This window comes from Chionomys nivalis, chromosome 16, assembly GCF_950005125.1.
Source record: "Chionomys nivalis chromosome 16, mChiNiv1.1, whole genome shotgun sequence".
NCBI classification, from domain to species: domain Eukaryota; kingdom Metazoa; phylum Chordata; class Mammalia; order Rodentia; family Cricetidae; genus Chionomys; species Chionomys nivalis.
Window position 1 is genome coordinate 3,610,968 of NC_080101.1, and position 16,483 is coordinate 3,627,450.

General features: G+C 40.6%; 1 protein-coding gene across 2 annotated transcripts in view; it reads left to right on the plus strand.

Annotated features, from left to right (window-relative positions):
- Slc26a7 (solute carrier family 26 member 7) overlaps positions 1 to 16,483 on the plus strand; it is a 105,352-nt gene that overhangs the window by 16,635 nt on the left and 72,234 nt on the right. For both annotated transcript variants that reach the window (XM_057790993.1, XM_057790994.1), the window contains exons 2-3: positions 8,868 to 8,978; positions 13,301 to 13,473. In XM_057790993.1, coding sequence (XP_057646976.1) covers positions 8,868 to 8,978; positions 13,301 to 13,473 — 284 coding nt within the window. The remainder of the gene's footprint in view (positions 1 to 8,867; positions 8,979 to 13,300; positions 13,474 to 16,483) is intronic.

Below are 16,483 nucleotides of genomic sequence, written 5' to 3' on the forward strand. Positions count from 1 at the left end.
GACTGCGGCCTTCGGTTTATCTGTTCTCCCTCTTCAGATAGCATCCAGGGCTTGCACTTTTTTTATTTTTATTTTATCTATCTGTCTGCCTGTCTGCCTGCCTGCCTGCCTGACTGACTGACTGTCTTTCTGTCTATTTGCAAATCTATCTGTCTACATGCATGCATGTGTACGTGTGCATGTGCGTGCGTGTGTGTGTCTGTGTCTATGTGTATGTGTGCGTGGTGTGTGGTTCTGGAATCTTCTGCTCACATCTGAGCCCATCATTTGCCTGCAGCTGCCGTCCAGCTCTCATTCATTTTCATTTGATGGAAGCCCTTAAATTAGTTTTTGTGGCTGCTAAGTTCTCATGGAGGAACAAACAAGAAGCCATAGAAGGAAGAGTACCTTCTTTGCTGGCTTAGCCTGAGTGGACGGTTTCTTCAGCGGGAGCTCTATGCATTGCTGAAGCTCCTGTCCAGGTCTATGGATCATAGTCACAATAGATCAGCGAGACAGCTACTTTGCCAGAAATCCCCCTTTTGTGTAAATCAAACCGCCCTCTTTCTCTTCAAACAATGGCATCTCTCTAACTTTAAATGGAAGGCAAGTTCTCTCTCTCTCCTTTGGTTGGTTGGCTGTGTCTCGTGGAGCATCAACCAGAATGGTGTTGACTCTTTAAGAGGCATAGCTATGGACTGAAGATGCTACTTCCTGGCCTGGATTTTTTTTTTAAAATCAAGTCAGCACTGAGGAAGTTAGAGGGTAAAGGAGGTCCTGATGGTTCAAACTTCTTTCAGAATCACGGATATGATAGTAGCACTTGCTGCAGTCATAAGATCCTGTGCACTCTGAGGTACCATTTTCCTATCATAGGAACATATTTGACATCTTTCTATCCCAGCAACCAAAGAAACAGTTGCTAGGATTCTATATTTTGGACATTTTTCTTCTGTGTAAAATGGTCTCAACCTCACTCTAACCATTTTCTCCTCATACGTTGCCAATTGTATTATTTATCACTCAATAATAAGTGTAGATATTTTCCCTTCTTAGGAGCCAGTCATTTGTTGTATGTGTTAATGTTTAGTTAGCTAAGAAAGTGTATAATATTTATGTTACTGCCAACTGCATATGTGAAGTTAAAATATCAGTTGGGCATTTCTCACTGTGCACTGTAGAAATACAGACTGAAATAGCACATTGAAGAAGGGATTTGAGGGCACTTATGTGATAGGTCATCCAGCACTTGAGAAGCAGAGGCAGGTGGATCTCTGTGACATCATGGCCAGCCTGGTCTACAGAGTGAATTTTCAGAATAGCCAGAGCGATCTTGAGAGACCCTGTCTCAGTAAACAAACAAAAAGGAGATAGCTCAGTCAGCAAACTGCTTCTGTTCAAGCTTTAGGTTCTGAGTCCAGTCCCTAGCAACCATGCTTTAGTGTGGGCTTGTAATTCCAGCGGCAAAATTGGGGTAATGAATTGGGAAGCTCCAGGTCACAGTGAGAAACACTGTCTGGAAAATTAAAGTAGAAAAAGATGGAAGACAGCACTGCTACCCACCTCTGTCTTACATGTGTACATATGCGCATGTGCTTGTACACATACAAAAATAATAAATGTGAGCATAATTAATTGCTGAATAAATAAAAATACCTTAAGACTGGCACCGAAAAGGAAATGACTGTGTAGCCGTGGTGGCTCTAGATCCTTACCTTCAACTGCCTCAACGTTCAAATAGTCCAGATGCTTTCATTCAGGCCCAAATCAAAGCAAATATGAAATATGGTGAAAAGAGAAGGGGGTTTGGAAGCAGCAAAAGATAGAAAGGAAATGGAAGGGGAGAGGCAGAGGGAAAACCAGCTTACACAGCACCTCCTACTCCAAGAGATGAATTCCCTGCTTCCCAAGTCTGAAGGAATTCTGAAGGCAAACCCTCCCCTGCTTTTCAGTGTCCTTCCAAGCTCACTGAGCAGGCACCGGGAATGTGAGATGGAGCACAGGATGGAGCCTTTCTGTTCTTTCTTCATGTCCCATTGCTGCATTTCCTCCAGATTCCAAACCCACAGAAAGAATTTAGCCCCGATTCCTTGGAATGAGAATGCCAACTGTCTATCTGTCTATTATCTATCTCTATCTACATATTCACCTATCATAGACTCATTAAAATACTTTTTTAAAGTTGTTTTTGCTGAAAGTGCTAAGTGGTGCTGGCTGGTGCAGGGAATTTAGCTTCCAGTGCTGACCTGCCTTCAGGATGCGTTCTGAATTAATTCAAAAAACTTCTGATGCTGATTAAGTCAGTTGGCCACTTCCCACATTCCAGGTTTTTGTAAGAAGCAAGTAAGCTTTGACCACTGGCTAGCTTTTACTTATATAAATTATCTTTCAAAAAAGATATTATTTGACTAGTGTTATAATTTATCAAATGATAAAGTTGTTAAGTTAAAGTTGACAGCTTTGATTTTAAAATAAAAATCTCAGTCAGGTGGTGGTGGCGCACGCCTTTAATCCCAGCACTCGGGAGGCAGAGGCAGATGGATCTCAGTAAATTCAAGGCCAGCCTGGTCTGCAGAGTGAGTTCTAGGACCAAAAACAAAGCAAAAGAAGATCTCAAACCTCTCAGGTTGCCTGGCTACATACTTCGAATCACACACACACGTTAACTCTGTAGCAGAGATTCAGGGTAGATTCAGTAGAGGTGAGCAGTAGACCAGGAGCTGCCAGGGTCTTCTATGACTTGGTCATTCAACAGTCCTGGGCTGCTGCCCTTTTCTTTCTTAGGTCCTAGAAACTGGAAAGATGTTGTTTAATGAAAGACAGTCATCGTTATGTAGGTAGAAAGTCAGGTCCTCGGTGCGTCCACATACCTACACTGCCGTTCCACTTTGGCTTACATTTCTTTAACGTTCCCCACGCTGAGTCCTGAGCGCACAGTCCTAATTACGGCATCATGTGTTAAGATGGAATGAGGTTTCCTCTCTAAGCACTGGTCACACACACATTCCAAAGATTGCCTTTTTACATTTAACCCCATAACCTCTCCACACTTACTCAAAACACAAAATATAAATGAACTTACACAGATTCATGAATTAGAAACCTGAAGGTTTTGATATTTGCTATCAAGAGCAATAGTTTGACCTTGCTCAGAATGTGAGGTTGGGTCCTACTATTAGATGCCTTCAGCTTTGTCCCCCTTGAAATAGTGACACTGTATATCTTCCATAGGGATACCATGGAAAAGTGTCATAAACTGGGTGGTAAAACATCATGAAATCACTGTCTTACAGCTTTAAGTCTACAAGTCCCGGGTGTAGGTGTCAGTGGGATTAAATCCTTCTGAAAGCATGAAGAAGAGTAGAAACCATGATTCTTTCCTTACTTCTGGGGTTTTGCAGCCGTCCTTAGTAATTTATTTATTTATTTATTTTTTGGCAAAAAGAAAGAATACCCAGTTTCTCCTTCTGCCTTCCCCTGGTGTACTTCTCTTGTTCTGTACAAGTCTTCACTGAAGTGAGACCATTCGAATTGAGTTGCCCATATCCACATTACAATAAAACTTTATTTAAAGTAAGTGTCTGTAGCTGTCGTAGTCTCAATATTTCTTCAACATTCTAAGAAGTTGAAGGTTAGGACTTACTTATATGAGGGACATAAGTCAACCCACCATGATAACTAACCATGCTGTTATAAGGATTGGCAGTTGGGGCAGTGCATTCTTCCGGGAGTGAGCTGTTTTAGCTGTATTGGGGTTTGTAGTTAGTTCCTATTAGAACCAAATGCGAAAGCCTATAAAATGCACTGTAATACCAGAGGGAAGCAAAGCTGTGTTTCTGAGTTCTAGGTGTTTGGCCTTGCAGTTGTGAGGTGGAGTCACTAAATGGACATCTACAGATCTCACAATGTAGCGCCTCCAATAGACTGGCTTTACAGGTGTCACCCTAGTACCTGTCGCGGTCCTGAATCGCTCGCCCAGTTGCTGAGCAACCTTTCCTTCTTTATGCTGGTGTCAAGTGAATGGCTCTGAACCTGAAGTCAAAGTGCGGCTCCTGCACTTAGAAATCACTCTCTGAGTTCTCGTTCTCCTTCTTACTCATAGAGTCTGAGTCACTCATTTCAGTGCATGCTGGGGTGGAGAGGAAGGCAGGCTGATAGCTTCCCACTGAACCCCAGGTCTTCTCCAAAGCCTGGCCTGGTTCCCAAAGCTCACCTCCTGAGAGTTAACATTAGAATCTAGTACTGGAGTATTTTCTGCCCTTTTATGGACCATTGCTATACTTACAAAACATTCCTCCATAAGAATTGCATATTTGAGCCGGGCGGTGGTGGTGCACGCCTTTAGTCCCAGCACTTGGGAGGCAGAGGCAGGCGGATCTCTGGGAGTTCGAGGCCAGCCTGGTCTACAAGAGCTAGTTCCAGGACAGGAACCAAAAGCTACGGAGAAACCCTGTCTCGAAAAATCCAAAAAAAAAAAAAAAAAAAAAAGAATTGCATATTTGGCTGGGCAGTGGTGGCACACGCCTTGATCCCAGCACTTGGAAGGCAGAGGCAGGTGGATCTCTGTGAGTTTGAGCCTAGTCTACAGAGTGAGTTCCCCAGGACAAACAGCCTCCAAAGATACACAGAGAAACTCTGTTTCAAAAAACAAAACAAAACTAAACAAAAATAGAATTGCATATTTCAAGGCCTTCTAGAAACCGTTTGCATCAAACTTATATGGTGATTTCGTGTATTTCACATTGCTGAATATGGTTTTTGAGATTTAAAAATAACCAGAATTAGAATATTTCTGTCTTTAAGTTCTGTCTGTCTGTCTATCTATCATCTATCTACCTATCATTTATCTGTTGTGTGACACTCCTCCTGGGGAGATGTCACCAATGTCTACTCACTCCAAAAGGAGAAAATATGACAAATCAAACTCCAGTTCACATTGCTTAACCGATGAGTTTCAATTTAGTTATTTACAGAAATATGGATGGGGGCGATTTATAGGAGCAGACATGATCAAAGATAGCAGCCTCACTGGAAGAGTATCCCAGTATGAGTGACAGCTCATGGTAGCTTGAGATCTGGAGTGCACAGCGACACTTGCAGGCAGCGTTACGGGTTGGAGAGGTCTCTCTTAGGCAACCCGGCTGCTCTGAGCCCTTTCTAGGCAGCTTGGCTGGTCTGAGAATATCTCTCAGCAGTTCTTACTGCTCATATAAGTTGGAGGGGGAGGGCCTAGTGAATCTGGTCAGTTTCAGGGACTTCCTGAAGGTTTTTGAACTATTGATTTTTGAACTGATTTTTTAATGAGCTTCCCTACAGGAACATTTTGTCTTCCATTAGAGCAGCCTGATTCCCAATGATCTCTCCTAATTGGGTTGTTTTTATCTTAGAGAAAACTGATTTACGATATTACCATCAATCTGTCTATCCATCTGTCTGTCTGTCTGTCTATCTATCATCTATCAATCATCTATCTGTCCGTCCGTCCATCCATCCATCCATCCATCCATCCATCTACTATCTGTCTGTCTATCTATCTATCTATCTATCTATCTATCTATCTATCTATCTATCTATCTATCTCTCCATCCATCTATCTATCTGTCTGCCTGTTATCTCTCTTCATCATCATCTGTTTATCCTTCCATCCACCCACAGTATACCTGTGTACTATCAGTCTGTCTGTCTGTCTCTCTGTGCATCATTCCCTTTCTTTTCTTTCCCATCACCCTTTCAATTTCTTTGTTTCCATATCTTAATACTTTCATCAGTGTTACTTTTACTCTTACCAAAGATTAAGTAGTATAGAGTATCTACAGGCATAAGTAACAATATTTTTCCAAGTGATAGCATTATGGAGTTGTAGCTCTGCTCTTTATGGAGTTGTAGCTCTGCTCTTATTTGCAGTGAACACCATTTGTGTAAATGCAGAGAAAGGATAACATGTTGCTAATTTGAAAATACCTTTAATTGCCGGGCAGTGGTGATGCACACCTTTAATCCCAGTACTTGCGAGGCAGAGGCAGGTGGATCTCTGTGAGTTCGAGGCCATCCTGGTCTACAAGAGCAAGTTCCAGGACAGGCTCCAAAGCTACAGAGAAACTCTGTCTTGAAAAACTGAGAAAAAAAAAAAGGAAAATACCTCTGATTAGTTGATAGCTTTCTTATTTTTGGAACATTTAAGCTTCTATGATTACAAATGTGTGACAAAAGTTATCTAGCTTATATTATTAAACAATAATAAATTAATCAGAAAAAATTTATCTGGCTGTCTCTCCTCTGTAAAAGTACATATGTGTGGAGCATGGCTATTGGGCTTTGTAATTCTTATAAAATCATAATTGAAGTAGCAAAGTATCATATAATCAAATTAGTTTATTCTTTTAACTTGGTCGTTTCTCACTGCTACATTAACAAGAAAAAGATTTATTTAAAGTGTAAGAGTCTTATATGATAAAGGAAATGTGTACATCACTTCTGACCTTCAAGGTTATTCTTCTATAAGAAGAATAATGCCAACAAAAAATGAAATTTCATATTTACTTTATAGATTTATGAGCTTTTAAAATGTCTTAAATTGGGCACAGCCATGCATGCCTCTTTGTTTTTTTTTTTTGTTGTTTTTTTTTTTTTTTTTTTTTTTTTTTTTTTTTTTTTTTTTTTTTTTTCGAGACAGGGTTTCTCCGTGGCTTTTGGTTCCTGGAACTAGCTCTTCTAGACCAGGCTGGTCTCGAACTCACAGAGATCCGCCTGCCTCTGCCTCCCGAGTGCTGGGATTAAAGGCGTGCGCCACCACCACCTGGCTCCATGCATGCCTCTTATTTCAGCATTCAATATGAGGAGCCATAGACATTGCCTTGTCCAATCTTGTCTTTTCACAAACAACGAAGCAGAGTAAAAAACAGGAAGCAAATAACCTCACACTATTTTGAGACATATTTTCTATGATTATTCTCTTCTTAAGTTCATATAAATGTGGGGTACGGAGAAGCTTTTTTTGTAAAAAAAGATTTTTTTAAAAAAGAATTCTCTGTCTGCATCTCTGTGTGTGTGTGAGTGTGTGTGCATATGTGTGTTGTGCCCATAGAGGCCAGAAGAGGGCATCCTTGGAGCTAGAGTTATGGGCATTTGTGAGCTGCCCAGTGTGGGTGGTGGAAATGAACCTTGGATCCTCTGCAAGACCTGCCAGTGCTCTTGACCACTCTTCTAGCTCTGGAACGAACTCTCCCAACTATTTTTGTTATGTGTTTTATTTGGGTTAAAGTAAAGAGAGATGAATGTTCTTCTAATTAGGTTTTTAATCAAGAAGGTGGGAGAGGAAACTGACGACTCTAGCTCGATGCTCACGTTTGCTCTTTGCAGATAGTAGTGAAAATACGGCCCAAATGGTTTACACTGAGAACCTGTCAGCCGGACCACAGGCTCTAGCATCCCTTTGATGTCACCGGAGGGATTGAAGTGTTTCTGCTAAACATGCCTCGTACCCTTCCCCTTCATACCTCTACTAATTTAAAAGATTAGGGTGACCTGGTTTACATGGCCACATTCTTTTATTCTTTTATTATCTGGCCACTCCCGACTCCCACAGAGCATGAACTCACAGCCATGCTAGGCAAACACTGTGCCACCCACTGCTTCTCCGGCTCTGGTGAAGTGGATGACTAAAACATACTCTGAAAATAACGAGTGGTCATTGCTTGCAAGTCCTCCATGGGATTGACGTAAACACCGTGCTTCTTACAAAGTCACTTGCGTGGAAGCTACTGAGACGGGCTGGTTGATACAGGTGGGAACATTTGACTTTCCAATGCCTACCTGGCTTTCAGAACTGCACCTGAATGCGGGTCTTCCCACCAGCCTGATAGTCCCCACCCCACTGTGTTCTATGAAATACCAGTGCCCTTTATGCTGCTGGATCTTCTTTAATATACTTTCATTTATTTTCATCAGACTTAGAAATTCCATTACCAATAAACAAGCTTTACAAAGGAAGCATTGGTAGAACTTCCACATATTTTAATCAGGACATGATCGTTATTGTCCAATTTAATGCTCAACATTAAACTCAAATGGACTCTCAGAATCTTCCCAGGTAGGATCTGATGCCAAGAACAGCTGCAGACAGGAAATCTCAGTGAACTTGTGTTAATAACATTAAAAGCATCAATGGTCTTTAAGCAGCAATAGGAAAAGCTTCTATGTAGATGTAACATACAAACTGTGTAGACAGTTGTACCCATGAGAAATAAAGATGAATGATTGTGAGTTATACTTTATGTATGCACTTTATGTAAACAAAGTCGAGCGTTTTGCCACTGTAAAACCTCCAGTTGGCATACGGTCTAGCATTCAGTCAGTGGAAAGTGGACAGGTTGTTCTCGGCCATGTTGCTGTACTCACCCACAGCTTGTCTACCAGGCAGCCCCCTGCTAGCTTTAAGTTATGCTTGTGCCTCAGGCCCAGGCCCCTATCCACTTCAGACTTCTCTTATATCCAGTGCTAAAACTACGGTTCCTGCCTACTCCACCAACGTTATTGCACAAATAAAATGGCATGTGAAGATGCTACTAAAATCCGAGTGTGCCTAGAGATGCCTGACTTCAACATTATCATGGAAATTTTCACTGAGAAGGTTCTCCAAATCTCCATTTCCCTTTCTGCAGTCAAGAGAAAAGGCAGTAGTGCAAAAACACATGGTTTTGAGAGTTGAAATATGCATACGAATGGATGAGCAATCTCCCCTTGATTGGGAGAATAATGCTAGTACTCATTTTGCTGATGAGTAGAATAATGAAAATACTCATCCTGACTCAAGTCCCATCAGTTCCTGTTTCATTGTGTGCTGTATCCTGGGGACACGAGGGTCCTAACTACTCTGGACTTCTCCACAGGGCTCTCCTTCGCTATTCTCTCATCTGTGCACCCAGTGTTTGGTTTATATGGATCTCTGTTTCCAGCCATCATTTATGCCATATTCGGAATGGGACGCCATGTTGCTACAGGTAAGAATCACTGTCTGTTTAGTTATATGTTCTCATATACCTAGGGACTCAAGGTGATTATCAACTCCTAATTACCTGTCCAAAGCCCTTCTACCCTACTGATATATGTGAGGTATGTTCACTTATCAGATACATACCACGATTGAGTGCCATATTCCTGTGTTATGAAAGAAACTGAAAATAGAAGTATCGCTGAATTTACAATGGAATAAGAAAATGTAAAAATTTGCAAGAAAACAGTTTCTCAAATATTGAAAAATATTTTGGGTGTATTTCTTTGGTTCTTGTATCTTTTTTTTTTTAAGGTAAGGTTACTCTGTGTGTGTTTCTGGATGTCTTGAAACTCACTCTGTAGAACAGGCTGGTCTTGAACTCAGAGATCCACCTGCCTCTGCCTTCTGAGTGCTGAGATTAAAGACGTGCACCACCACCACCTGACTTAATTGGTGTATCTTATCCTACCTCACTCTGCACTTATGAACAACACAAGAATGAACACAGAGGGTGGACGGTCATGATTATTCTGATGACAGAATGGGCTGCATTTCTGTGTGAGCTCCACCTAAGCACATGCATCATGTGTTATCACCTGCATGAGACCCTGAACACAGTTTTGAAGCTCTATTTGTTACTTTTTAAATAATATGACTCCCCCATTTCTTATGATAGCAAGAGTTCCACGATTAGTATATTGTGTTTAACTTAACACTTGCTTATATTAATGCAGCATTTATTGATTTTTTTCTATTATAAAAAGACACATTAATCTTAAGTATTCAGCTAAAAACAAAATGTATTTTAGCAAAAAATATCTGCCAACATTGCCATTCATTTTGTGTGAGATCTTAGCCTCTGGGCGCAACACTTACAGTCTGTCTTCTGTGGCCAGTTGTTATTGATTGTATTGCTTCCTACTGTCAGAGATTATCACGGGATTAGTGGCTTGTAACAAAGGAAGTTCACAGTTCTGGAGGTCCGTGCTCTCAATAGGTCTTCTAGACCCCAAAGGAGCAGTCAGTGAGGCTGCGCTTCTTTTCTCCAGCTTCAGCTCATTTTCCTGACTTCTCTGTCTTCTAGAAGCATCTTGCATTCCTGGAGCCCCTGGCCTTTCTGTGGTGACATCTTCAGATCTCCCCAGCTCTGCTCTCTTGCTTCTGTCTTCTGTAGTTACAAGAAGTTGTGATTTCGCCGGCTGTCTCCAGAGAGCCAGACAGATAATTGTATTTTTAAGACCAGCCGAGTAGTGAACTTAATTTCCCCTGCTGCATTTATTATTCCTTGCCATGAAACATACGTCCTTCTGGATTCTGAAGATTGGGATAGAAATCTTGGGAGGTCATATTTTTTATTATCACACTGAAATATATGTTTTTTTCATAAAATGATTTGTACTTGTATAAATATGGCTTTTATATCACTAACCTTTTCTATGAGTGAGAGAGCAAAAGTTGGTAGTCATTTCAGACTTGCCATCTGAGAAGTCCTCTGCACAACAAATTCTGAGGGAGCTAGTTAGGGAAGCAGACATATGGATGGGTCCACTCAGACATGCTGGATTAGAACTGGCATTTTCACAAAAAAGTTTTACACACATGTGCTTGCACACACACACACACACGTCTTTACATAATGACATATTTCAGCCAACGAAGATGGCATGTCACGTTAAACTGTTCAGCATATCATATCACATTGGGCATCATGTGAAATCGTCTGGGTAGTGCGTTATGATGTACCCACAGCAGTGAAACTGGTCACAGTGAATTCTTGAAATGTATCTCTACTTTTATGAGGCATGCAGCTATATACAAAATACATACTTAGTACATATGTGTGCATGTGTACACATGCACATACATCTGTTTGTATATATGTATATAACTCAGAGCAATATGTAAACTTCAAGAGATTTACATGTTCTTGTCTTAGCGCAACCTTTTAGGTGAACATTAATTTGTATTAAATATACATTTCAGGTGAACTAGGGAAAAATCTCAGAAAGTTTCTTATGACAACACAGATTAAAGTCATAGACATACAACAGTTTATACCTCAAATGGGTCAAGTCTGGAACCCAAACTCTCTTTTTATTCCTTCTAGACAACAAAATGTTTTAGAATACTCATTAAATTAGAGTTTTCTTCCAGATAGATAAAAAGGAGAAAACCATAGAATGAGTTAATAATTTTCTTCAGTTTTTACTTATTATTTAAAGCAAAGTTTCACTAATGATCCTCCTAACTCGGCTTCTGGGATGTTGGAATTACAAATAGTTTATTGTTTTTTAGTTGTTCTGCCCTTCTAACTTTGTCACAGAGCATTTAAGTATGTCTGTAGCAAGAAAGAGCAGAGGGTTTTAGAACTGACTTCACAGACATTTCTTCTTTTTGACACAAGATAAAAGAAAAAAGCCAAACTGAATTTCCCAAAAGACCATAATTAGTCTAGTAGTTAACGTCATGCGTGGTAGTTACCCTTCAGAATCCCAGCACTTTGGAGGCTTCTGTGGGAATTCTAAGAAATACCACAGATTCAAGCCCTGCTTGATGCACACAGTGAGTTCTAGGTTGGTCTGGATCACAGAGTGAACTCCTGTATCAAAACAACAAATTAAAAAAGTATATAATTTAATAATACTAAAAGTATAATTACATAAACCATTGCATTTCATAGGTAATTGCTGTAGATATTCTACTGGTTGCATAGTTTCAAAATTATCATTTATTTATACTCTGTAGCTAAAATGTTATTTGGTGTGTTATTAACAGCTACAGATATGTCAAAATACACCTTTTTGCAGACTTTACAGGCATACTACTGTACAGTAAATGTGGGTGGCATCCTGTTTTTAAATTTGTACTTCTCAGAGCCTGCCAGCCCTTGCTATTGGTTGAAAGCTAATTAACATTAGTCATTAGCGCTGGTAATAAACAGGTGATGCTTTCCACCCTGATATAAATGACAGGGGAACCAGAAAATGACTTTTGGGACCTTCCTGTGATCTTGACTATAAGGGCCATTGAATCTTTAAAGATGCTCACAATATTTAATATACAAATCATATTTCTCTTTTATTTGACCATATTTTAGTGTACGTGGGAGATTCACGTTTCCTGAAACTTTTTTAAGGGTCCAATGTACTTTTGTGAAAGACAAGCAACTTATCATGAATTTTAGCCTCCCCATGAGGTGTTTGGAATGCGATACCAAATTGCTAAAGATAATAAGACATTATATGAATCATTTTAAAAATTAAATCTGTTCCTTGCCATTTTCATCCACGTAAACAATGTGATCACTCCTTGCCCTTCCACCTTTCATTGTCTCCTTTTCTTCCCTATCAACACTCTCTTTGCAAATCTTTTTTTCATATTCAAGTTTTTGCTTTAAGATGCAACATGTATAATTGGAACCAACAGTGTGAGCTTGGAATTCTCTGTTGGAGCATAGGGGGTTCACCAATGGTTGTCCAAATGATATCAGTGACTCCCCAACTCCCATAGTTCATCAATGCTCACTAGCGAAATAGGAGGGCATCAAAGCCTCTTGAGTCCCCCGACCATCTGTGCTTGGCCATTAACAGGCTCATTCTTGTGTAGGCCCAGTGGAAGAAAGCACAGTTGCTCTGAGTTCATATGTCTTTGAAAAACAATTACTTCCTGAAGCCAAAGTATAAAGATGTTGAATGTGCTAGTTTATTTAGCAATTTGAATTTTCATGATTAATTTATGGGCCCTGGCATTTTGTTCATGAAAAGAAACAGTGTACTCAATTATGAAGTCATTGAAGGTAGAAAACATATAGTATGATGAACTGGATTCCCTAGTTGTGACTACGGAATTTGAGGCTTATCTTGGAAGCTGAGAGCTTGTTTCGGTAGATCAGAGGACCTTACATTTTAGACAGCAGGTGTGTAATTATCCATCAAGGTCTTCGAGCTTTCCTCCTCTCGTTCTCTTCAAACCCTAAAGTCTGGGTACAAATATCACTTAATGGGTAAGGCGAGTTAGACCTAGAGTGAGGTACTTAAGGTAGCATTTTTTATATACTGAAGGGTTGAATGTAAATCTAGGCCACAATCCTGCATCTTAGATATTCTCTATTCAGAGAGTTAGGAAAGCGTGTGACTCAGAAAGACACGGTGGCTCGGTGGACATCAGATGTACTGTTTCTTTCATGGAGTGGGGTGGAAGGAAAGGCAGAGAAATGGGGTACACTGGAGTAATTTCTAATAGCTCTTGTTGGTTTTTCAATATTCATGGAACAATTGAATGACTTTTGAATGCTTACATGGACCTTCCCTAAACCATTCTCATTTTCAGGCACCTTTGCTTTGACATCCTTGATATCAGCCAATGCTGTGGAAAGGCTGGTCCCCCAAAGCAGCCGGAATCTCACCACACAGAGCAACTCCAGCGTGCTGGGCTTATCCGACTTTGAGCTACAGAGAATCGGGGTAGCAGCGGCCGTTTCCTTCTTGGGAGGTGTGATTCAGGTGAGCAGCTTCGAGACTGCGGAGGACTGAGGGGACAGGAACAAAGGGAGAGTGAGCAGGGTTGCATTTGGGTTTTTAACTGTGGGTTTCTCTCCAGATGTGTTTTATGATTATGGAAATATATAGTGGTTCTGTAAATGCTGGTTAGATAAATGAAGAAGCTTTAACAAATTGAAGGCACACAGAGAGAAACATTTAATAAAATCAAAACTTTAAAAGTTTTTCTTTTTTTGAGTTGGGAGATGAACCTGAAGTTGGATGGATAGGGAGGTGTTGAGGGCCTAGGAAGAGTTGGAGGAGGGGAAAGACTATGATAAAATGTATTGTGTGAAAAGTTTTAAAGATAAAAAATTATGTAAAATTTTGATATTTTTAAAGTGTGGCAGAGGCACCAGGACTTATCCCTCCTGCTTGTCCTGGCTTTTTGGGAACCTATTCTCTTTGGATGGATACCTTGCTCAGCCTAGATATAGAAGTGAGGGCCTTGGACCTGCCCCAAAGCAATATGCTTACCCTTTCTGAAAAGTGGATGGGAATGGGGGGGGGGTAAGTGGAGGGAATGGGAGAAGGAGAGGGAATGAGAACTGGGATTGGTTTGTAAAATGAAAAAAAAAACATAGCTTTTTTTTTTCAAAAAATAAAATAAAAAGAATATCACACGCTGAATAAATGTATAAACAATAATAGAAAAATTTTTAAAAAGAGTGTTTTATGGCCTGAAAATATGGCTTAGTGGTCAAAAACACTTGGTGCTCTTGCAAAGGATATAGGTTTACTTCTCAGCACCTACATGGAGGCCAAAAACTGCCCAGCTAGTTTCAGGGGATCTAGCGCCCTCTTCTGGCCTCTGTAGAAACCAGGCACACACATGGTATGATACACATGTAGGTAAAATACACATAAGCTAAAAACATAAATACATTTTAAAAATGATTGAATGAGCTTCCCTGTAACACAGTAAGTCCATGCTGTGTTCATACATGACCAGAGTATCATTGGAAGGGATGTTGTGGGTGAAACTTCTACAATAGGAAGATGCAGTTAAATTTCTCGAATGCTTCTCTACTTAAACACTTTATGATTTTGCTGTATAGGTGGGCAGGAGATGGGACTTGGTCTGTCCCCTCGGCATATTGGTGTGAGGCTTCTGGACTCAGACACTATCAGTCTTTGCCTCTTTCACAACTCTGAATGTCTAATGAGGCCACATTGGCTATTATCACATTCTCCTCAGCAGACCAACATTTGATATTTGCTGTTTTTAATGAAATGATCATGCTCAGATCCCTCAGAAGTGACTTTAAGATCGGCCTGTTGTGCCAGGCAGTCACTTTTGGTAACGACTTAGCAGAGAAAGGATGTGGTTGTGCCCACAGTCTCAGGACTGTCAATCCACCATCGCTGGGCTTTATTCTGGGGCCAATAATGACACAGAACATCACAGAAGAGCATCATGGGGTAGTCAGAAAGAAGAGAAAAGGCGAGTGATTTGGACGCTGGCAGCCTCTGAAGCACGTGCCTGCAACATGGCCTCATCCCTTGATGTTAACCTCCCAGTAACACCACAAGGCCATTATTCTGTCTGTGAACTGGGTTACCAGTAATGATCTAATCTTTACTCTGAACGTGGATTGGGGAAAAAAATCTTCAATACATTAGTTTAGAAGATGCATTTCACACTCAAACCGTAAACACACAGAGAGGTACTATCAGGCACACACTTCCAATTTAGTGGTCATTTTTGCTTACTCAATTCTTGTAAACTAAATTATGTATTTACAACTTTTCTGAGTTTCTGCATTCTTGGGATGGTAGTCTATCTTGAAATAGTGTCCTATTATATACAATATCATATATGAGCAGCAGAAAGGAAGAAGAGCTGAAGATTATGTGAATACATGGAAAGGAAAAAATATGATCTAGGAAAAAAGAAGCGAAAATACTTAGAATATTGCCCTCTGATTGCTGCAGAAGGGCTGAAGAGTCAAGGTTTGAAATGTGATAAGAACTTCATAGTTACTGAGAAACAGAAGCTGTTTCCCCAGGATGACTGAGCAGACTAGCGGGCCTGTTTATTCTGTATGTAGAGCAATCTTCAAGGAGGCAAGCCCCGGTTGTGTTACCCCGTGACCTTCACCAAGTGTTCTCAAGCATGGACGATGCCAATATGCACGGAGACGTGTGTGGGCAGGTGTGCTGACCTTTGCTTCCATGGTCCTTGGTAGGCTCTGGAGAACCCCGGCCCTAGCTCTGTCTCAGACAGAATCATGACTATGGGGCAGAGCTGTGAGTCACCGCTGTCTTCAGCTGTGTGGCCTCGTGACGGAAGCTCAGATACGTTGAGGTATTGACTCCTCTTAATTCCTGCTCATTTGGTAAGAAAATCTCCGTATTAAAATGGGAAGAAGATCACAATGGTAAAAATAATGAAGCTTGTTCTTGCTCCATTGTTTACTTTCCTGTTTCTCTTACCCAAGGTAGCACAAAACAAGCAGTTATAGGTGGACATTAGTACTTTCCAGATCTGTTATTATTAACAGACGAGTTACTGTCTTCTCAGTCTCATCTTAACCATTTTACACGAGTCTCAAACGATCAGCTCGTGTTTTAGTATCTGAAGCATATTTGGATGAAGAACTTGCATAGTGAAATACAAAAGCAGAGGCCAAGATTTGAACAAGAAAATGAAATCACGTTGCCCTTACCGAAACTCCCTAGAAAGCTAAGAGTAAAGCAGGATATTATTAAATATAATAAAATCATCTCATTTCACGGCCTTTTATTGCTTGTAAAATGGGATCCAGATTCTTGTATGTTTCTCTTCTAAGCTTGTCAGACATCTGTCTGGTTTCCTTCCTCTGTCCCAGCCCCAGGTCCTAGGTGTGTATCTGTGAGTTTGTCATTTGACCTCTGCACTCATGGGTCCCTTGTCAGGCTAGATCCTTGGCCTCTGTGAGATCCTTTGGAATCACCTCCTACGTCATCACTTCCGTCTCTGTCCTAAGTCCAT